The sequence below is a fragment of the Hemicordylus capensis genome, chromosome 4 (genome assembly GCF_027244095.1).
Source record: "Hemicordylus capensis ecotype Gifberg chromosome 4, rHemCap1.1.pri, whole genome shotgun sequence".
Classification (NCBI taxonomy): Eukaryota; Metazoa; Chordata; class Lepidosauria; order Squamata; family Cordylidae; genus Hemicordylus; species Hemicordylus capensis.
This window is the reverse complement of record NC_069660.1, coordinates 83186308-83209259: the sequence shown is the minus strand read 5'-3', so window position 1 is coordinate 83209259 and position 22952 is coordinate 83186308. Positions and strand designations below refer to the sequence as shown.

The window sequence follows — 22952 nt, the reverse complement described above, 5'->3', positions numbered from 1 at the left end:
CCTCGCTTTGGTATCCGCTGCCGCTGCGTGCCGCTGGGGTGTGTGTGGATGGAAGGACTATTGGCCCACACCCCCCCACAGCCATCCCCTTGGCCGCGCGGCAGCTGGACTTTGAAGAATTTTTTTTAACTACATGGAGGTTTGCAGGTGGAGTGGGGGTGTTAACTCGCCAGGGTACGGACCGGCACTCAAGTCGCCGCAGAACGCCGGTCGAGAAACTGTGCTATAGACAACAGTGAGATGAGCCATTCGTTGTGCTTCATATACTAGGCTACAATTCAAATGGGTTGAGTGAATGGTCTATTTTAGCTCTCCAAAGAGTGAGCCGTCTCCAGTCCAATTTCCTGCAAATGGCAGAGCTTCCTTTCTGTTACTCTTTGCTTTGCAGCGATGCTATTCCTAATCAAGTACACATGCCAAAAGAAAAAAGAAAGAAAAGAAAAGCAAGAGTGCCAGAACTAGATTCATCTTGGTCCCATGAAGCATGGACTTCATTTGTCAATGGCGTCATCTTTTGGACTGATTTTCCTCAGTTTTCTGTCCACTTGATAGTGGACACTCCAGTTATGCCAAATGCCTTGAAAAGGCAGCTTTTAGCCACATGATGGGAACCTATGAAGGACCTTTTCTTTGTACAAGAAGCACAAATGTGGGACTTCTGCTGAGGAACCATGTTTTCAGAACAATATTAGCCTCAAGCAACCCATGAATGTTATTACTGGCACTGAGCCCTGGAGAAACATACTTGCAGCCTGCTAGGTAAACCTCTTGGCCCACTCCTTTCGTGCTCCCCCTTTCTCAGTCACTCATTTCTAACAAGACCACTGAACTGCTCTCAGTTGTGCAAACAAACCTGCTGGCAGTCAGTGGGGATGGCAGAAATAACAGATTTCTGTGTGTTTCAGCCAGAATGCTCCCTGTGGTATATATAAAAAAGCTCTCCCTGCTCTCTGGGGATCAAGATAGGATTTCCTCTGTTTACAGTCTTGATTGGACTGTCTGATATTGTGCTCTGTCAGTGGTAACAGAAGTGATGGGAGAAGACAGAAAGCTGCTCTGCAAAACAAAAGGTGACATGTATTCCTTGGAATTCTGAGTGCATTCACTGTGAGTATGTGTGCAAGAGTGCGGGGTGGGCAAGGGGAACAGTTGAAAGTGGCAACTATAACAATGATTTTAGTAACATTCTCTCTGTTCACATTGTTACTTCATTTTCTATGCGGTCTTTAAAAAAATCATATTTAATGTGACCAACCAAAGAACATCCACTTATCCGCCTTTTTCTCTTACTTGCTGCCTCCATATATAGGTAGCAGGTGGAGAATTGTGTCAGGCTAGATTAAAATGCATGATAACACATCCGAACAAGAGGAAAAGCTGCCCAGCCACAGCCAATTAGCCTTACTGAAGTTGCTGGACCCCTGTTATCAGACATACTTATCTTGATGGCCAGCACACCAAAATCCCATAAAGATTAAATCGCAGGAGAGAAACCAATAAGACGATGGCCCCTGTCGCTTAAGAATGGCAGGCAAGGGCCAGGGACATTTCCTGAGATGCCCTTGTACTAATGCATTTGCCACCTGACAGAAAGCCAGCCATATGTCTAAGAAATGGTGCTGTTGCAATGCTGCAGCAAAAGCTCCCTATTTACCATCTGTGGATTATTATTCTATCCCCTTTCTCTTGAAGTTAACCTCTTCTTGTCTGGCTAGCCAGCTGCACGCATTCTCCTCTTAGTCATCTTATTCTGTGTTGAACTTACTGTTTAGTCTCCACTTTCTTCTCCTGCATCCTCTCACTGAGAAGTTTTTTCTAATGGACATAAGGACATTTGTTTGTTACAGGTTTCAAGGCACTTCTAGGGTTACATCCCCTGCAGCTATGGTGAAGGAATTATAGAGTAATCAGAGGAAAGGAAGAACGGGGTTTCTGTACCTTTAATGTTATGTACAAGAGGGAATTTAGGCATGCAGTCTTCACATGCAAGGGTGAGAAATGTGGAACACACTGAAATTCCCTCTTCTGCATAACTGTTGAAGCCTAAGAGCAATGTCCTTCTTTGGTCACTCTAATCTAAGGCTGAGGGAGGGAGGTGCAAATGTAAGATGGTGATCTTTATCAAATTCTATATCTGAAGGTGAAAAATCCAGAGGCTCACCTTTAGAGTCTATTAGTTTTACAAAGTTTTACAAAGTTTTTATTCTGTTGTAAACTGCCCAGAGACGTAGGTTTTGGGCAGTATAAAAATGTTTTATTAAATAATAAATAAAATATTTGCAGCTCTCATGAGCATTACTCAGGAGACCTGTCCTGTGGCGCTTTTAAAAATCTCTTTTACAACTACATACTCAGGATGTTTACATAGAAATAAGTCTCAATGAGTTCAATAGGACTTGCTTCCAAGTGACGTGTGTACAGGATTACAGCCTTAGCATCTCCAATAGTGGTGTGAAGAGGATTATTCGAAATTTATTCTATATGGCATCTATCAACTAAAAATGATGTTAGAAAGGTGAGAGTTAATTAGTTTTACTAGGTTTAAACTGGATCTGGGTGAAAGGAATAAATCTTCCTAATGAATGCAGCCTGGATTCATTTTGACTCTGCCTCCATGTGGCTGGCAAAGGAAGTGCCTCAGTAGTGAGGTCTACTTGCCCAACGGGGACAGAAACCAAGCATGTGTGTACACAGGCTTCGAGGTGCAAATGCAAGTCAAGGCATTCCCTGAAAGAACCAAGCTGATGAAAGCTAAAACTAGTGATTGGGACATAGAAACCCATGGTTTTAGAAAGTTTCCCGAAAACATCCAGCACGATTCTTTTGTTGAAAGAGGTTGGGGAGAAATGTTGGTTACCAATTATTCACCTCTGCCCCAAACCTTGGTATAGGCACTAAAAAATTGTATTTCAATTACCTTATTGTTTAGGGTGGGGAGGAATGAAAAAGGTTAGAGAGTAAAGTATTTTGTTTTGTTTGCTTGTCTAGCAAAGGCATGAAATATTTCCCTGCTAGCCCAGAAATCTTTGTCAGATTAAAACCAGTTAGTGCTTTGTGGAATAAAACAATCAAGATGAGATGTTAACAGAGCATCTATTAACATAATTTTTATATATTCTAATAACTTTGGTCTAGTCTTCCCTGAGTCTCATCAAGCCAGTGTAGTGTAGTGGTTCGAGTGCTGGACTAGGACTGGGGAGACACGAGTTCAAATCCCCATTCAGCCATGATACTTGCTGGGTGACTCTGGGCCAGTCACTTCTCTCTCAGCCTAACCACACAGTTGTTGTGAGGAGAAACTTAACCATGTACACCACTCTGGGCTCCTTGGAGGAAGAGTGGAATATAAACGTAAAAAATAATAACCAATAACCCGTGTTGGTACAACACACAAATACAGTCCCACTAACTAGGACTGCTATGTTCAGACCTTGAGTGTCTCCTGTACTTTGAATTGCACAGCTAGGAGAATTTTAGTTTCCCTCCCTCGTAGATCTGCAGCAATGTGGTGGTATTTCATCAGGGAAAACATGTCCTTTTATGCAAACCCATAGAGATTTGGAACCCTCGCCCAGATTATCCATCCTCTACGACTTGATTTGAAGGGAGATCTTGAGGCTGTTCTCATGAGCAGCCAAGACTGGGCTAAGGCAGTGAAGCCCGGGCATGACTGCCCGTGAGAACTGCTGGGATCCACGCAGATCCCGGTGGTGCTGCGGTGGCACACCCACCTACAGGGCCCACCAGTTAGGCGAGGTTAAGGGCACAAGTGCGCCCTTAACTCTGGCTAACTGCTCGTGTGTGAGTGCTAGCTGCTCCCAGCCAGTGCTGGCACAGGAGTGGGCTTCTGGCCGTTGCCAGAGGGATCCCCACAATGCACTGCACACTCGCACAGTGCATTGTGGGATTTGGGGGGGCTGGGGCAATGCATCCCAACCCCCACGCTGCCTGGGGCAGCAGCAAACCGTCTGGGGGTGCAATCCACACACCCAGCCATGTCTTGGTAATTGTCTGCAGGGAAGATAAGGTTATGCAGCCTCCCTCCCCATCCACCCTCCCGAACGGTCATATGAATGGGCCCTTTCTCTTTTACTGCGTGCAGGCAAGGAAGGCAAGTTTGCTAATTTTACCTAATTATTATCCTGATCTTTCAGGTGTAGTTACTAGGATGGGAAAGGCTACCAGCCTGTTATTGCTGGCTGGCCAGGTCATCAGATAGTGTACACATTTTAAAGTGTTCCGAGGCACTGAGCAAATCTGCATCTGCTTCCCTCACAAGTTTTATTTATTTATTGCTTTCCCTTCATAAGAACATAAGAACAGCCCTGCTGCATCAGGCCCAAGGCCCATCTAGTCCAGCATCCTGTTTCGCACAGTGGCCCACCAGATGCTGCAGGAAGCCACAGACAGGAGTTGAGGGTGTGCCCTCTCACCTGCCATTACTCCCCTGCAACTGGTACTCAGAGGCATCCTGCCTTTGAGGCTGGCGGTGGCCCACAGCCCTCCGACTAGTAGCCGTTGATAGACCTCTCCTACATGAAGTCATCCAAACCCCTCTTAAAGCCATCGAGGTTGTTGGCTGTCACCACGTCCTGTGGCAGAGAGTTCCACAAGTGGATCACGCGTTGTGTGAAAAAGTACTTCCGTTTCTTGGTCCTAGACCTCCTGGCAATCAATTTCATGGAGTGACCCCTGGTTTTAGTGTTGTGTGAGAGGGAAAAGAATTTCTCTCTCTCCACTTTCTCCACACCATGCATGATTTTATAGACCTCTATCATGTCTCCCCGCAGTCATCTTTTTTCTAAACTAAAAAGCCCCAGGTGTTGTAGTCTTGCCTCGTAAGAAAGGTGCTCTAGGCCCCTGATCATCTTGGTTGCCCTCTTCTGTACCTTTACCAGTTCAACAATGTCCTTTTAAAGATGTGGTGACCAGAATTGTACACAGTACTCCAAGTGTGGTCGCACCATAGTTTTGTATAAGGGCATTATAATGTTAGCCGTTTTATTTTCAATCCCCTTTCTAATGATCCCTAGCATTGAATTGGCCTTTTTCACAGCTGCCGCACATTGAGTTTACACTTTCAACGAGCTGTCCACCACAACCCCAAGATCCCTCTCCTGGTCGGTCACCGACAGCTCGGATCCCATCAGCATATACTTGAAGTTGGGGTTTTTCATCCCAATGTGCATCACTTTACACTTGCTAACATTGAACCGCATTTGCCATTTTGTCACCCACTCCCCCAGTTTGGAGAGATCCTTTTGGAGCTGTTCACAATCCATTTTGGATTTCACTACCCGGAAGAGTTTGGGATCATCTGCGAATTTGGCCACATCGCTGCTTACCCCTGCTTCTAGATCATTTATGAATAAATTAAAAAGCACCGGTCCCAGTACAGATCCCTGGGGGACCCCCACTTCTTACTTCCCTCCATTGTGAAAACTCTCCATTTATACCTACCCTCTGTTTTCTGTCTTTCAACCAGTTAGCAATCCACACATGTACTTGTCCCTTTATCCCATGACAGCTAAGTTTCCTCAGGAATCTTTGATGAGGAACTTTGTCAAAAGCTTTTTGGAAGTCCAGGTAGACTATGTCAACTGGATCACCTTGATCCATATACTTGTTGACACTCTCAAAGAAGTCCAAAAGGTTGGTGAGGCAAGATTTACCTTTGCGGAAGCCATGTTGGCTCACTCCCAGCAGGGCCTGTTCTTCTAGGTGCTTTACAATTTTATACTTGAGGATGCTTTCCATCAATTTGCCTGGAACGGACCTTAGGCTAACCGGCCTGTAATTTCCCGGATCGCCCCTGGATCCCTTTTTGAAAATCGGTGTTACATTTGCTACTCTCCAGTCCTCTGGTACAGAGCCCGATTTCAGGGATGAGTTAAATATTTTAGGAAGGAGGTTGGCAATTTGACATTTGAGTTCTTTGAGGACTCTTGGATGGATGCCATCCGGCCCTGGTGATTTGTTCGTTTTCAGTTTTTCCAGACAGTTTAGAACATCATCCCTTGTCACTTCTATCTGACTCAGTTTTTTAGTCTCCATCCCTAAAAAGCCTGGTTCAGGAACAGGTATATGTTCATTAGAGTAATGAACATATACCTGTCCACAGTAAGCAGAGGAAGCCAGGTGTGCAAACTGGAGGAGGAGAGGGACAGGAGATACATTATCAGGACCCACTCAGACTCCAAAACCCCCTCAGAGGAGGATCACACCACTCCAGTGAAAGCCTCCTAGATGCAACAGACTCTCCCCTGCAGCAAGCCCATCGAAGCAGCTAAGGAGCTCTGGACATCCAGTACTACCCAACAGGGATCCTGACTAATCCCTAGAACATCCTCAATCACCCAGATATGCAGATATGACACTGCGTCAGGGCCAAATTCCAGCAACATTACCAACATTCAGCTTATATAAGCTAATTACTTGTTTTAAAAGTTCTGATAGCAATTTATCCCTTTGCGGGTAGAGGAAAGATTAAGAGAATATGTGCCACACCTGACAGAATAATTTAATTATAATGCAGCAATAACATAGGGTCCTGGATGCCACAAAGAAGCAAAGTAGAAGGGACTGCATCTCCCTTTGAATCTGTGTTCAGCAATACTACAACACACAGGGCTTGGTCATGTCAATCCTTTGTTCTATCAGCTTAAATGTCACACGTCTGCCCAAAGCCTAACTGCAATGAGGTCTTCCTAAGAGGATGGTTGTTAAAAAGCCACAATCAGATTGTGTCTAGGGTTACTCAGGCAACTGTAGCTAGGCTGCTATTCATGTTTTACTGCTTTGTTAGGCAAGAACTCCAACAAAGAGCATATCCTCAACCATCTTTTATTAGTCATCATGGGATTAGAAAAGCCTTTGGAGTATGCGCTGCCTTGAGAGAGGACATTTCCTGCTCTGACAATGGGAGCCTGTCTCCTACAGCATCCAAGGTAAGCAGCTCTACATATAGAAGGTGGATCTGAAACATACAAACGTGCACGCGCACACACACACACACACACACACACACACAGAGCAGGGTGGGGGGTGTTGTTACAATGAACACTGGAGCTTCTTCTATTCTGTCATACTGTGCTAGGGTTCCTCTAGGTCACACCAAAGAACAGATTTGTTATGATAATTTCTTAGTGTTTGAACAAAATTCTATTCTTTTTTTCTTTCTTTTTAAAGAAGAAAACAAATGAGGTTGGTAGTTCACTGAACTGCGTGAAAGAAAAGAGCTCAAACAAGTTTCTAAGATAAGGTAAGAAATAGCAACTAGTGAAACTGCTGACCAACAAGATGCAATGGTCCTCTGATACCAAGGTTGCAAATAGCTCTGGCGACATACCCGTTCATAGGAGCAGCAGAGGCTTAGATACTTTAGTTTTTACTCTAGCACCCCTTGGCACCAGACTGAATCCCCTAAGCTTGCAGCAGCTAAGCCTGAGCCATTAAGGTTCACCTGGCTGTGATGCCAACCTACCAAAAACTGGATCCATATGCTGATATTCTGACTAAAGCAGCACACATGCAGACAAAAGAAGCATGGGCACAGTGGTAGCATCCCTGCTTCTGAAGCATGGGGGTTCCCATGAGGGTGTGTTTGATTTTTGCCCATTTCCCCTTCCCTCAAGGATAGATTTCCGTGCTCCAGAGTACTTCCAGGAAAAGTGAAGATTTCCAAAAATCGCCCTCCTCATGAGCCCCCATGCTTCAGAAGTGGGGATGCTATCACTGAAAATGCCTCTTTTGGCTGCACACATGCAGCTTTAGTTAGGCTGCTGGCCATTGAATTCTAGACCTGGTGGCCATGAAGAGACTAGACAAAAGCCCAATTCAGACATTGTATTGTATGAGTGTACAGGTGTCTGTACACTCATATGTGTTAGTGTTAATGACCGTATCTGCATTCATGATAAAAGTTACCCTGGGTAAAGGCCTCTGCAGGGTACAGATAGGAAGCATACTGCTATACCTGTGTTCAACATAACATGTGAATAATTGAACCTGCGTACAGTTCTGTGCCTGTGTACACTGTACAGTTGTTGTACAAGTGTTGAATATAATGTGTGAATTATGTAAAGTAGCAGGCTGATTTAACACTCCTGAGAAATGCAGGGCCCTTCAATTAAATTGTGGTAAAACTAAAGGCACAGGTTTAATGAAGGCGGGTGGGGGGAGAACTGTAGATTCAAGGACAGGGTGTGACTGAAGAGGTTATGACAACAAATATAGTAAAAGCAAGCTTGCCCTTGCTTTAGTTTCTGTGTCTCAAGTCCCTGTTAGCCTTTTAAAATGGAAAAGCAATGAAGCCCACCACTGTTCTATCACATTTATTTTTACCCAGTCCTCAGTAAATAGCCACAGCCTCTTCCTATATGTAATTCTTGAACCTATCAGTCTGTTTTCCACCCTGCCTGACTTCTCCATTCCTCCACACTGCTGGCACCAGGCTGTACAGTAGTTCTGTTGCTACATAGGAGGGGACAGAGGAGGAAAGAGTGGCGATAACTCTATAGGTTTCAGGACACAAAGAATCACATTCCTGCTGGGAAGTGGAGACCAAGTAAGGGTGTGCCTTCACAATTGTGCCCTTAACGTATTACAAATATTACAAAATATTACAAAACTTGCAGCTTCACACATGCAGCTTTGTGGGGGGAGAAAGCACATTTGTTTCTATGCTGAAGTTTTATCACCCATGTCTTGGCATAGGAGGGGCCACCTCCACCCAGCTGCAAACAAATGCAATTCACTGGCTTTTGTGTGTATTCAAGAAGAAATTCCCTAGAGATGAGTCACTGGGTTTTAAAAAGGGTGTCCAGGGAGATGTCAAGCAGACATTGCGTGTAAATCAATGACACACCTTGTGTTAGGGAACACACGCTGTAGCCTGCAGGTCTGTTCCCTCTGAGACACAGCACAATAGAACTGCTGGTTGATGGACATTCCCAGAGAGGCTCCTATGAATGAACACACACCCCACACTAGGAATTAGCAGGAGGGAGAGGATTTCTATTTATCCTTACTCCATAAAAACAATGGCGATGTGGGGAGAGGCCCTTGAATCTTCCTAAAGGTGGTAACTAGGCTTACCAGTGAGAGGTGTAGATTCCAACTGATCGATGTGGTCATCCTAGTCTACTTTAGCAGACTATTCCATCCATCTCAATATCAGCACAGAAACCCTATCAGGGCAGCTAAGCCTACTGCCTGCCATATTTCGCACCAAGTGAAATCCAGTTAGCATATTCTTCCCTCAGCCTAACACTTGATTCCAAAAAAATCCCCAAACAAACCACCTACTACCACAAAACCCCACTCCCTCTGACCTTAGCACCACATAGGCCATGATTTTTGTGGTTTCCTTAGGGCCTAGCTTGGCTAGGGCCCAGCCATTGAATGACTCACCCATAGTTGCAGGTTTATTTTTTACTTTAAAAAAGTCTCCAGTCTGGAGAAGATGCATAGAGATAGTGTGTCTTTAACCTTTTACCTCCATGCCATTTTCTGGTCAAAAAACTCTACGAAAATGCTATTTGGTGCAATTGTACCCGGGGGGTGGGGGAGGCATAGCACTTTCAGGGGGGATTATGGGTAGAAAAACAGCATGGAGGTAAAAATTTAAACATCTCCTATTTCTACATGGTGGTCCCAATCTTGGACATGCCCCTGCATAATGGCTGTTTCAAAGTAAAATTGACCATGCCGCTAGAAGACATCTAACGTCATGTCTAAAGAGGCCTCAACTGAAGCTGTTTGTGGATTGTTTTCCCTATTGTAGAAAACTTATTTTTGTTTGTTGTGTGTTCTACTTTACACACTTCCCTACCAATAAAGCAGCAATCTAGATGGAATCTTCATTCCATCCACTCAATGATTGAAGATGGAATCTTCATTCCATCCACTCAGTCGTTTTCAGTGGTGGTTGTTCTGGAGCTCAGTGTCACACATACCTTTTGGGATGAATCCCAAAGACTCACTTTTTAAAAGGCAAGGATTTTAAGAACAAGAAAAACTGCTCAAGGTTTCAATGAACATGTAAATGTTACTACAGATCAAAAGCAGGTTCAACACTCATTCACCTTCCCTCCCACTGCTGTATATAATTGTGTCCCAAGAGCTGTGATGAGTAATTTCCTGCTCTCTGTCCTAACACAACCTATACATCCTCCAGCTACTGTATCTGGAATGAATGTTAATGTTTAAACAGTTTCTAAGTACCATGGACAGAACAGGTCCATGGGGTAGGATATGCTGGCAACAAGCACCCATAAGGTGAGCATCATTTGTTTTTTTATTTGGCACCATCCATATATATGGTGCTTTACAAAGTTTGAGAGGACAAGTCCCTGCCCTCAGAGGCTTACAATCTAGACAGCAGAGCAAGGGAAGGGAAACAAACATAGGAAGCTGCCTTCTACCGAGTCAGACCATTGGTCCACCTAGCTCAGTATTGTCTACACAGACTGGTAGTGGCTTCTCCAAGGTTGCAGGCAGGAATCTCTCTCAGTCCTATCTTGGAGATGCCAGGGAGGGAACTTGGAACCTCAAATGCTCTTCCTAGAGTGGCCCCATCCCCTAAGGGGAATATTTTACAGTACTCACATGTAGTCTCCCATTCAAATGCAACCAGGGTGGACCCTGCTTAGCAAAGGGGACAATTCATGTTTGCTGTCAGAAGACCAGCTCTCCTGGTAAGCAGAGGCAGAGTGCGTATTATTTCAGGTACACAGGATTCTTGCAGAAGGGTACAGAGACTACAGCAGGCCTGTACAACATAAGTCTCGGATGCCAGATCCGGCCTGCATGGCTTTTTTACTGGCTCCCAGGTTGGAATATCCTGTAGTTTCACAGGAGCGGGTAACTACCTTACAGTACCATTCTATGCTACGTCCCATGGTGTACCGAGTAAAGCTTACTCCCAAGTAAGCATGACTAGGATTGCCACCTGAAAATGACAGTGATTTAGGGAGAGGAGAGAGCATTTATGTGGGACTGGCATACACTCACTCCAGGTTCCCCACTGACTTGGCAGGGATAAGGATATTTTCTGGCCAATATCCTTGGTTAAAAATTGTGGGTCCCTTAATGGGGGAGATCAACAAGTAACTATAATTTTTTTAATATTGTTAAAAATAATTTTAATGTAATGATTTTTTTTTGCTGAAAATTGACTTCAGCCCCCACGCATTAGGTCTGGCCCACTGAGGCATATGAGTTGTGCACCCCTGGACTTCAGGGTTGTGCCAAAGGCTTCATGGAAAAGGTGAATTTTGAGGAGAGATCTGAAGGAGAGGAGAGCTGGTCTTGTGCTGGCAAGCATGACTTGTCCCCATAGCTAAGCAGGGTCTGCCCTGGTTGCATATGAATGGGAGACTTGATGTGTGAGCACTGCAAGATATTCCCCTCAGAGGATGAAGCCGCTCTGGGAAGAGCAGAAGGTTTCAAGTTCCCTCCCTGGCTACTCCAAAATAGGGCTGAGAGAGATTCCTGCCTGCAACCTTGGAGAAGCCGCTGCCGGTCTGTGAAGACAATACTGAGCTAGATAGACCAGTAGTCTGACTCAGTATATGGCAGTTTCCTATGTTCCTAATTAGCATAATGGAGGCATTCTCTGAGTTCTGGGCCCAAAGGGAAGCAAGGGAGAAAGGAATCATTTGAGAGATCAGGGGATTTTCAGATGGCTGTGAGTGGTAGAACCAGATGAACATACAAAGAGATGTATTGAGACACAAGAGTGGAGATATGTAGGGGTGCAAGCCATGGAGGGCTTTGAAGAGTTTTGGGGAATGGTTTTAAAGACTGAGGAATGACAACTGTTATCCCTATATATAAGAGAGGCAAAAGGCATTTGCCGTCAAATGATCGTCCCATCAGTCTTCTCAATGTTATTGGTAAGATATACGCATTTCATCTGCTTACCAGACTTCAAGACTGGATGGACGAAGAAAAGATACTAGCTGATGAGCAGGCAGGTTTCAGGGCCAGTTATTCACTATTGATCAAGCATTAGTTTTACAGCACCTAGCACAGAAATACTCTAATCTATCTCCCTCTACTCTTTATGCTGCCTTTACTGGTTTTAAATTGGCTTTTGACACAATATCAAGAGATAAGTTACGGGAGAAGTTAGTAAATTCTACAATTGACTGTCCTTTGCTTCTTTTGATTTATAAGCTTCATAGGAATTCATGCCTGAAGGTCTGCTGTAGCAGTGCTGGAAATCTCACTAAAGAAATCCCCACCTATCAGGGAGTGAGGCAAGGCTGTATTCTGGCTCCAGCTCTCTTCAATTATTATATCAATCCTATTGTAGATTATATAGCTAATTCATCCTTCCATCCACCAAAGTTAGCAAATAGGCAGGTTAATATCTTGCTATTTGCAGATGCTGCTGCGATTCTTTCTCAGACCCCTGTAGGCCTTCGCAGAGCGCTTTGCTCCTTGGCTCTTTTTTGCCACGAATAAGCCCTAGAAATTAAATATAATGAGACTAAAATCTTAGCTTTTGCAAAACGTCCAAAGATCTTGAATTGGTCTTTGGATGGGCATAAGTTGGAACAAGTTAAAACCTTTAAATACCTAGGTGTTGTTTTCCAGGCCTCTACGAGACGTAGTCCAAATCTGCAGTATGTCACTCAAAATGTACAAAAATCATCATCAGCTATTCAATCATATTTTCATAGGGTGCTTAATTTATTCCAGCAGCACTTAAATTATTTTTAGCTAAATCCTGCCCTCAGATGTTGTACGGATCGCAAGTGGGTCCGTATGCTAATTTTGCCGCTTTGGAGGTTGTTCAGACAAAGTTTTTAAGATCTATTTTGCAGACCCCTAGATGCATCCCAAACGTGATCCTGAGGCTAGAAGCTGGTATTCCTAAAGTGGAGACCTGGGTGTGGCTTTCCATTTTAAGTTACTGGATGAAGTTACATTTCTTTCCTACTGGCCTTGCTCATCTTACCCTTATGGACAGTTTTAACTCCTGTTGGAAATCGTCATTTTTTGGTAAACTAAGCCTTTAAGGCTTTAACTTAGATGTCCTGCTGAAGATGGGATTCATCCGTGCAAGATTGGCACTAAAACAACGGATATATGATATGGAGGTGCAAACTGATTGGTTTTTAATCCCCAAGGAAGTTTTTTTGGGGGGGCTACAGCCCTATAACAACAAACCTGTGAGTTATTTAGATAAATTTACAATCACTAAATATCGCAGGATGTTCACGTTGGCCCAATTTAATGTATTGCCTTCAGCTGATTTGGAGGGTAGGTTCAGAAGGATTCCTATAGAACAGAGACTGTGCCTGTGTGATTCTGGAGATCAGGAATCGGTTTTTCACATTTTACTTTACTATTCCCTTTACAGGGACTGTCGTCAATGTTTTATTGCTCTGCTATTGGTCGATTATTCAGGGCATACAGACATATTTTATGTTAATCACTTGTTTTATGATCAGAAGAAGGAGATAACGACTAACGTCGCAAAGTTCTGTGTGGTGGCTAGGAAAGTTAGGCATCAGATAGTAGACCAGCTCGTGTAACTTGTGGTTTATTTGTTATGCTGATACTACTGTAAGCACTGTTGATTCTTATTTGTACATATGTTTTGAATTCTGGTCTTTGGCCGTAAATAAACTTGACGTGACTTGGGGTGCAAGCCATGGAGGGCTTTGAAGAATTTTGGGCAGAATCTGGGAACAGACACAAGCCAGTGTAGGGATTTAAGGAAGGGTGTCACATGGCGTCATGTCACAATGAGAGAGGTAAATGATTTTGGATCTCTGATGAAAGTGCTGTCACTGCTGTGCATTTACCATGGATCACTAAGGACAATAACGTTCTTTTCACCTCTTAGCATTTGCATAGCCTACTGGTCATGAAATACTAGTCTTGCAGTACTACTAAGAAACACTTATTACGTTCCTGGGAGAAGATGACAACAAGCCAAGCCACTGTCCCTTTTACCTTTCAACTTAATTCCCAAGTGACTAACAATTACTAGCTGTCATCAATATTAAAAAGGAAAGGCAGAAATGCAATCCCCTCTAGTCTAGTTAGATTCCATAATTCCACAACCAATTAGTCCAAAGGGGAGGAGAGAAGGTTGGAGGGAAATTAATTATTGATACTTGGAAGCAGATGGCTTTTTCTTGTATTAAGGGAAGTGAAACCTAAGAGAACCTGTGTCTGAGAAGTGAGGATTAGCCTGGTACGTACATATCAGGTAATAGGAAGAGGCAATCTATGTGAGGATGAAGTGTGAATACAATCTATGTGAATACTATGTGTGAATACAATCTCCGTACCTCTACCTTACTGTCCTGGCTGTAGTCAGAAATTCTTACACTTCACGAATATTGACTATTCTCCTCCACTTCTGTCCATAGTGCTCCTCATATATCTGGGAACAAATTCTCCACTAGTGTATAAAACAGGTTCACAATGCTTTAGTGACATCCTGAAGACAGGCTTGTTCATAATAGCTGCCTTGGCCTTGTAGTTCTACTTGGCAACCAGGTAGATCTCATAGATTACTTGAGTATACAGCAACCACAAGGTACACATTCATCTCCAAAAAAAGAATAGTAGATTGGTACAGGAAAATGTGTGTTCATAACAGAATCCCAATGTGTTTCAAGTTATGTGCTCTTCAGTGGGCGGGGGCAGGGGCGTAGCTAGGGGAGAGGGGGCCGTGTTCATCCCTTTCTCTGGCGGGCCACCAGAGTGAGGGAGATAATGAAGAATATAGGGAGGGGTGGAGCTCGAGGGCCCTCAGGAGCTGGGGGCCCGTGTTATTTGAACCCTTTCACTCAATTATAGCTATGCCCCTGGGCACGCGGGGGGGGGGGGCACACAAACAAACAAACACAGTTCCAAAAGATACCTCTTACTTTAGCAATCTACTGTTCTTTTTTGGTGCTGCGCTCCTGCTTTTCCTGTACATATTCACAATCTATTTCTACAAGATTGGATAAAACACCACTGAGTAGTCAAAAACAGTTCAGATGTTGAATGTATTGTTTTCTATGGCCAAGTGGGAGCAAGAAAGGAGGACAAAAAACTACCCTATCATATTCATATGTAGTGTAATTCCCCTTAGAATTCACAAGGACTAACTTCTTTTGGAAGTCTGTTTATACCAAAAGATAGCCATGTTATTCTCCTGAAGTAGAAACAAGACAGAGTTCTCAGACACATTAAAGACTAATAAATCAATCATGGCATTAGTTTGCAAGACCCTACTTTACAAGATTTTGTCACAGTCTTATTATACTTTTAATCATTCCTGCTCTGAAAGCCTCTGCATCAGATCTCAAACACTGCCTTCCCTCCTGCCGCCCTTAGTAAAATAAAATTGCCAAGGTTGTTATATTTGCATGTCAAACTAGCCCATATGCAAATGTTATACCAATTTAAATGTGCAGCCTAAACTGCCAGAGCTATTTCTCAAATAACATGGGGAAAGGTATTTCTGTGAGAGGCCTAGGGGCATCTAATAAAGAATGATCTGCAGCCTTGCAAAACCATTGGTTTCAGCGCTGTTTTGAGGAAGGCATGATGTTTACACTATTAAAAACCAGTTTTGGTTAGAAGTGTAGCTATAGCATAAGTAGTAATAGTAAATCAAGTGAAGGGGAAAAGCCCCTCATTCCAGAATGATCTAATCTTTCTGTAGTATCCATTCTAGATCTTATGTTCCTGTACTTGTTCCTTTGTTTCTTTCTAACGACTGCTCTGGAAGTGAAAGTTTCCCCAAGCACTCACATGAAATATGAGCTTGAACTGTTTGTAGTGCCCCTAGAGTTACAATGTCCAGATGCTGCCTGATTTGCTGTGTGTTCCCTCCACATAGGGAAAGTCATTAGTTAATTATTTTGCTTAACAAAATGCTGGATGAGATTAAGGGTCCATCTAGTCAAGCAACCTGTTTCCAACAGAACTACATGCGTCTGGGAAGCTCACAAGAAGAGCATGAAGGCAAGAGCCTTCCCCTAATGCTTATCTCCAACATTTGAAACTCAAAGGTATACTGCCTTTGAACATGGAGGTTTTATTTAACTACCATGGCTAATGTTTACTGACCCCAGAATTCCTTACCTCTTTGATTGCAGACATCTTGATGTTCTCATAGTAATGCAGTGGTGCGTTTGGCGAATTCATGTCATAACCAAATCCAGCCACCGCTACCTCATCACAATTGTGGAGCACCATAGTTATTGCTACACTTCCCAGAGTAGGAATGTTCTGAGAAAGAAAGGGAAAGAAAGCACAACAGAAGCTATTAAGCACACTTTTAAATCCTCTTAAGTGCTAGCCTCTTAATGGCTCTTGAGTGGCAGAAATATAATAGAAACACTACATCTAGGGAGCAATGTTCCCACTCATTTTTTTCATCTGTGTATGGAATGAGTTTTGTTCTGGGTGGTGGTATCAAGGCAGTATGTGAGCATATGCATTCAGAGTGGGGCCTTCCTGATTCAACCTGAACGGGTCTAAAATTAACTGAGCAGATGTCAAAAAACTTGTGAGCACACACACACCTTCAAGGGAACACTGCCAGGGAGGATTTTTTAATGGAACTAGTGTAAAGCCCTATTGGAACAGATTGCTAGGGTGAGTTGAGTACAGGAAACATGAAGATTCCATGACAGCTGACAAGAGGAGATGGGAACGAAGAGAGTTAGTTGAGGAGAAGAGGAGAGCAACAGGAAAGGAAAAAAATTAAGAAAGAGAGGGGAGAGGAGACATTGGAACAGCTGTGAATAAACTAGAGGGGCATCAAAGACTTCCACAATCATTTTTGAGTTGAAGGCTTTTGATCACAATCCTGGCAACAAGTGTTGATTGGCTCACCAACTTTAGAGTAACTGAAGAGAAGCTCCCCTGAATAGCAGGATTTTTCACACCGCCAATATCTTATGTATTAATTGATTGGGGTTTTTTTGTTGGTTCACTTCCTGTTGCTAGTAGTATCTTGGGAGACCTGTACTTAATACGTTAATGTTTGCTGTTCATTTATTATTTAATAAATAATAACCATCATTTTATGTACTACATTACAGGGCTTAAAATGCAAGTCATTGAAGCACATCTGATAATAGTTGTCTCTGCTTTGTCCCTGAGCAAAAAGCTAAAGTTAGCTATCTAAATCTCTTTCAGACTTCAACACTGAAAGATGTCAGAAGCATCCTATCCCTATAAACTTCCTCTTTATCACAGGTGGTTAAGTCCTCTCTCTTCTGTTGCCTTGGTGACTCAGGAAGAATCTACCAGTACACTAAAGAGAAGATCCCTAGGGCAGAATCATCTGGTTCAAGACAGTGTCTCCTTAGATCAGGGGTGAACAATTCAAATCATGCTCAAAGCCATATTTATACTTTTGTTAATTTAAGAGGAATTAATCATGGAAATGCATTAGTGTCACATTTTTAACCCAATTACATTTACTCACACATACAAACTTAATATGGGGACAGGAAACATTGCTGGAAGTTTCTCTAAGTATTTCATTAACCCCTACATAAAATCATCAGCTTGGTCATGTACCCATCAAGGAATCCGTCACTCAAATTTTCATCAAAAGCAATGGAGAAATAGACAAGTTTTCTGATGCTTCTTTTTCTTTTGTTTTTCTGCATGTTTTTTTGTATCTACATTTCCTAAATGCCTCCTCTTTTTTCTGTTTCCTTATCCCACAATATAGCTGCATTATTACTTCTATTACCCATATCTCCTCTCTAGAGAAGATATGGGTAACAGAAGATTACCCATATCTTAGCGAAGATATGGGTAATGTCTGTTTCTATTACCCATATCTTCTCCTCTCTCTGTGCAGCACCACAGTTCTCCCTGAAACCCCATTTCTCAAATACTCTGTTTTCTCTTTGTTTCTCTGCACCAAATACTTTTTGCCTTCAATCTCAATTATGATTGCTCTCTCTCTCCCGCTGCCCACTTGCGTTCTTATCTCTGCTCCTCAATGATAGCAAAAGCATAGAAAGCTTTCACTGTCCCAAGAGAGTGAAATTAGGAGTCACAAATTACCAGTGGAGGGCTGCAATTGGTCTTCGGGCCTTATGTTGTACAGGCATGCCCTAGAGAAACCCAGGCGCAATCCTTTCGTGAGGCAAGTTAAGGTGGCTGCCTCTGGCAACAGACGACAGGGGCACCAGCAGTGCAGGAAGATGACCTCTACTGTTGCCACTGGAGCAGCTCTTCGGGACCAATCTGACCCGAAGAGGAGAACATCTCTTCATGCTCCTTGTAAAACGTGCAAGAAGCACAAAGAGAGAGAAGAGGAGGCTGCTGACAATCAACCCCTCCCCGTCCCCATGCCACTTAAAAAGCTTACAATGATCAGTTTTGAAAAGGATCTGGTCCTCACTAGGGCTGTGGGGCAAGGCAGCATTTGGCACCTCACCTCAGGTGCCACAATACCTTGGACCACCTCTGGAGAAACCTTTATTACACAGTATACACAGCCCTAGCTTTAACTCTTGGCACGTCCTATTAATTACCTATAGTTACATTTCCCCTGGGCAACATTTTGGCTATTGTCTCTCACACAAAATGTAGAAGAAGCTTGCGTGGGGCCCAATAGGGAAGGGATCAATAACTTCAGGGCAACGTGCATCCCAGACATTGGCTACTGCTCTGCTGCTGCAACCAGGACAGTTGCAAACAACAAGAGAGTGCTATTAAGTGCGGTCATTTTCTTGCAATGCATTTTTCTGAAGCAAGAGCAGCAGCAAAACATTCCACAATATTCTCATGCTTGATGCATGAGAATATTGCTGCTTCAGTGCTTTGCCAGCTTTATGGGCTGTGGAGGTCATTTCTGTGTCAGTGCCGTTTGGACTGGGAGGAAATGGTTGCTGTAAATCTCTCTGCAGAAATACCTGACAACTGCATTGTGTGAAGAAGTTTTAGTTGTTATGTGATCCAGTCAGGGGGACCCTCCCCTCCCCCACTGCATTGCTTACCTGTAACTGCGGTTCTTCAAGAGAGTGACCAGCAAAATGTGGTTCCTTCAGTTTAGCAATTGTTTAGAGCCTTCAAAGCAGCTCACTGCAATTTGTCCAGTTAAATCAATCAACTTCATATGACAAACATTATCAACTATCTTGCCTGAAAAGCATCCTTCGTCCCTTTCCCACAGCATTTCAAGTTCTCTATGGCCAGGCCACTATAATTACAAAACAGTGAAATAGACTATAAATCCAACTAAATAATGAAACTAGGCCACGTCCCCGGGGCTAGATAACCTAATGGGCTCTCACGTATTGGAGTAGGAGATAATAGCCCACCCTTGTCCCCAGACTTTCAGTCCCCATTAGATTTCATGTTTGCAGCTGCCAGAAATCACTTGCAGGAATGTGTATTCAAAGCTCTTTGTTCAGGGAACATGTTTTAGCCATGATCTGTCTAAAAGTAAGCAATGAATTTTTGATATCATAATATATAACAGTAGTTTCACAACATGTTTCTTCTGCAAAGAGTTTTGCAGATGTTAACTTAGAGATCTAATTTCCAAACAGGTATTAAAATATTTATTGAAAATACAGTAATGACTCAATAAATGTTTTTCAAGCAATTATTCAACAAATGCTCTTTAAGCAACTCTCCGTTGGTGAAACCTGAGACAAACACAGTGTAATTATGCACTAAAGTCAGCCAAGCTACTGTAATACATTTATATTGTTTTCTGATAACATTCTGGTCTTAGAAGCATTTTTGCAAGCAGTCCATTTCTGGTGATCTCCTGCCAAGTGCCTATTGGGTAGATTTTTCCAGCAAAGGCCACTATATTAAGGCTTTTCTAAGGCACCATGGCTACTTCCCTCTTTCTTAGATGTGATTAAGAACAGTAATTCTAGCTAGATGGCTGAGCTTTCATTCTATCACATTTGGGGCAAGGAACAGTTAGATAGGTGTTTGATTTCTAGTCTGACTAGACAGGAGACAGTTTTACTTGCTGCAGAAATGTTATATTTATTGCAGCAATGTTATAGTGCTGCAGGTGCAGATTGAATATTTGTCAATGATCCAGGCTTCAGGTGTTTGAAAACATTTTCACTGTCAGACATAAGGGTGTGTTATTTGCTAAATGTAAGCTCCATGGGAAACTAGGGGAAAGAGTAATGAGAGTCCATCAAGTAAATATGGCTTGTTCGTGAGTCATAGAGAACCTCAAACAAGGAATTGGAAGCCTCCACTGTTAAGTCTAACAACCTGTTGTTCAAGACAGGCACTGACATCTCCTTAGGTACATGATGGAAAGCACTGATTTTCATGAGGTGGAAGACCATCAGACCACAGCTTCTCTCAGCACAGCTGAACGGACAGTTAAAATAACCCAAGCTGATAAGGGAACTGAGTGTTCCTCATTATACAGACACTATTTTAATTGAGAACACAAGTGACTGTGGAGAAAATCCTCCTGTTCAACAGAGCATCAAAGTCTGACCACAATGGAAAGGTCTGAAATCTGATGCAGACATAAAGCATCAAGCAACATTTCACACAAAAAAGGATACAACTATGTTTTCATGAAGACTCGAGAATGATATACTGTGATCCTTTGCCAATTATAGGTTTCAAAATTTGTGGATGTTTCATGCTGTACTCGAACATTTGGGTTCCTATCTGGTTTTTTTTAGGGCTGGGGTATTTAAGAGAACATCTTCTTCACTGTGAACCCCATCACCCTTTGACATCATCTGGAGAGGTCTGCCTACAGTTTCCACCAGCTTGTCTGGTGGCTACTCAGAGACGGGCCTTCTCTGTTGCCACCCCAAGACTTTGGAATGCACTCCCAGCTGAAATAAGAGGGGGGCCCCCCAATTAGTGTTCCTCTAACAGGGATTCCCAGATGTTGTTGACTACAACTCCCAGAATCCCCAGCCAAAGGCCACTGCAGCTGGGCATGCTGGGAGTTGTAGTCAACAACATCTGGGAATCTCTGTTAGAGGGAACAATGCTCCCCATCTCTGACAGCTTTTAAAAAGTCTTTAAAGACCCATTTACTCACTCAAGCTTTTAACTAGAATTGTGGTTTAAACTGTTTTAATGTTTTAATTATTGTTCTAAATTGTTTTATATTGTTGAACCGCTCAGTGACATACGTTTGGGGCAGTGTACAAATATAATGAATGAATGAATAAACAAACAAACAAATATTCTGAAAGTATTAAAATAGCTTTGTAATAGATAACAACTTTATACCAAAAAGCATATCCTTTAACTCAGCAGCAGAGGTGATTACCTCCTCCTTTAAATATTTATTTATTTAACAAAGATAGATAGATAGATAGATAGATAGATAGATAGATAGATAGATAGATAGATAGAAAGAACAGTAACTATAACAGTAAAGCTAAGGCAAGAGACTTATTTAGGATGTGTTCCTCATTAAAGTCATCATATCGGATCTTATATATTTATTGTATATTTTGGACATGACAAAGATATGAAGGAACAGGATATGTGAGACATTTATGCTTTCTGTTAATTCACATCAGCGTAACACTCAAAGCTACTTGACAGCCTGAGACCTTGATGTACCTGACAGGATTCTCACAGGCTAGTGGCACAAAATAGTCTCAAGGGGGATGTCTGTGATCAGCCCCTTGGCTGAAGCCAATATCCATTCAGTATCAGAGGAAAGAGGTGGGAACAAGAGCAAAGCAAATGCTGTCATCAGCCAAATCCTCATAGCAACAATACTGCTGTTATCCAAAGGATTGCCTGGTCAGGACTTCTCATGGGGAGTGAAATTCTCATGAGATGGGATATCCCCTGTCTTTCAAGAGCTCTCAGGCACTATTTGGGGTAGTGGTGGCTGATGATGAGGAACAGAATGGTAATGGGAAGTTGGATGCTTGGAGAGACATGTGCATGAAAACTCTGCAGAGGAGTCACAAGGCCAGCAATGGAGAGCCAAGGGAAGAAGCGGGGGAAAGGTGGAAAAATTCTCCCACTCCCTGCTCTGAGGCCATAAGGGACTCCGTGAGGGCTTCACAGTACTATACTGCCATTACAAGGAAAACCCCTGGCATGTGGAATCTTAAAATTGATGTTCCATGCGAAAAGTGTAATGGTATCCTCAAAAAGCATACTTATTGAGATCTTTACCCTGTATGTGACTGGATGAGGATATGACTTGCAGAAGAATAAATACTTCTGAACACTTCATTTGCCATTATGGAGAACATAAGCCATATGTGTGCAATGATCCACACTTTGTGCAATCCGGTGACCAAACAAGTAAGTAAGCCTTATCCTTCAAAATGCTGCAGCGGGGAGGTATGGGTAGGTCTCATGAATGACAATGGATCACCTCCAGATCATAAATTACAGGCAGAGGCACTTTTACCCCTGGACTTTGGGGCTGAAGTCCACGGCCTCCACAGCCTCCGGGGCTCCCAAAATTCTCTCTAGTCTGTCCTGGGTGGTGTGGTCACCCGGCTGAGCTTTAATATGCATAATTTGTAGGGGAGGAGGGGCCTCCAAAGTCCTTTAGGTCCAGGCTCCAGAATTACCTAGGTGCACCTTTGGTTCCAGGTAAGCAACCTGTTTATCTGGAAGTGATCCATTGTCATCATGAGAAATGGGGGACTAACCAGCTTTTCCCTCCATGGTGGAGGGTGCAGCCATTCCACCCACTACTCTAGAACTCTTTTGAGAACCTCTCTTCCAAAGTTGGCTTCCGCCGCCATACCTATGTCTATGGCATAGTGCTCAATGAAAGGTAAGCGTGTAGACCATGTAGCAGCCACACATATGTCCTTAAAATGAAGATGAGATAAGTGCACAGTGGAAGTAGTATACGCTCTCATGGAGTGTGCTTTTACTAGTTTGGGAGGCTGTTGATTCTGTAACTTGAAAATGAGCTCTACTAACCAATGTGACAGACTTTGTCTCAACACAGAGAGGCCCTTACTTTC

At 43.0% G+C, this 22952-nt stretch overlaps 1 protein-coding gene across 11 annotated transcripts in view; it reads right to left on the bottom strand.

Moving 5' to 3' along the window:
- Positions 1-22952, bottom strand: part of ST3GAL3 (ST3 beta-galactoside alpha-2,3-sialyltransferase 3) — a 341725-nt gene that overhangs the window by 29137 nt on the left and 289636 nt on the right. For 10 of the 11 annotated variants that reach the window (XM_053249782.1, XM_053249779.1, XM_053249783.1 and 7 more), the window contains one exon: positions 16105-16251. The exons of the other annotated variant lie outside the window; for it this stretch is intronic. In XM_053249782.1, the coding sequence (XP_053105757.1) occupies positions 16105-16251 (147 nt within the window). The remainder of the gene's footprint in view (positions 1-16104; positions 16252-22952) is intronic. 11 annotated transcript variants of the gene reach the window in all.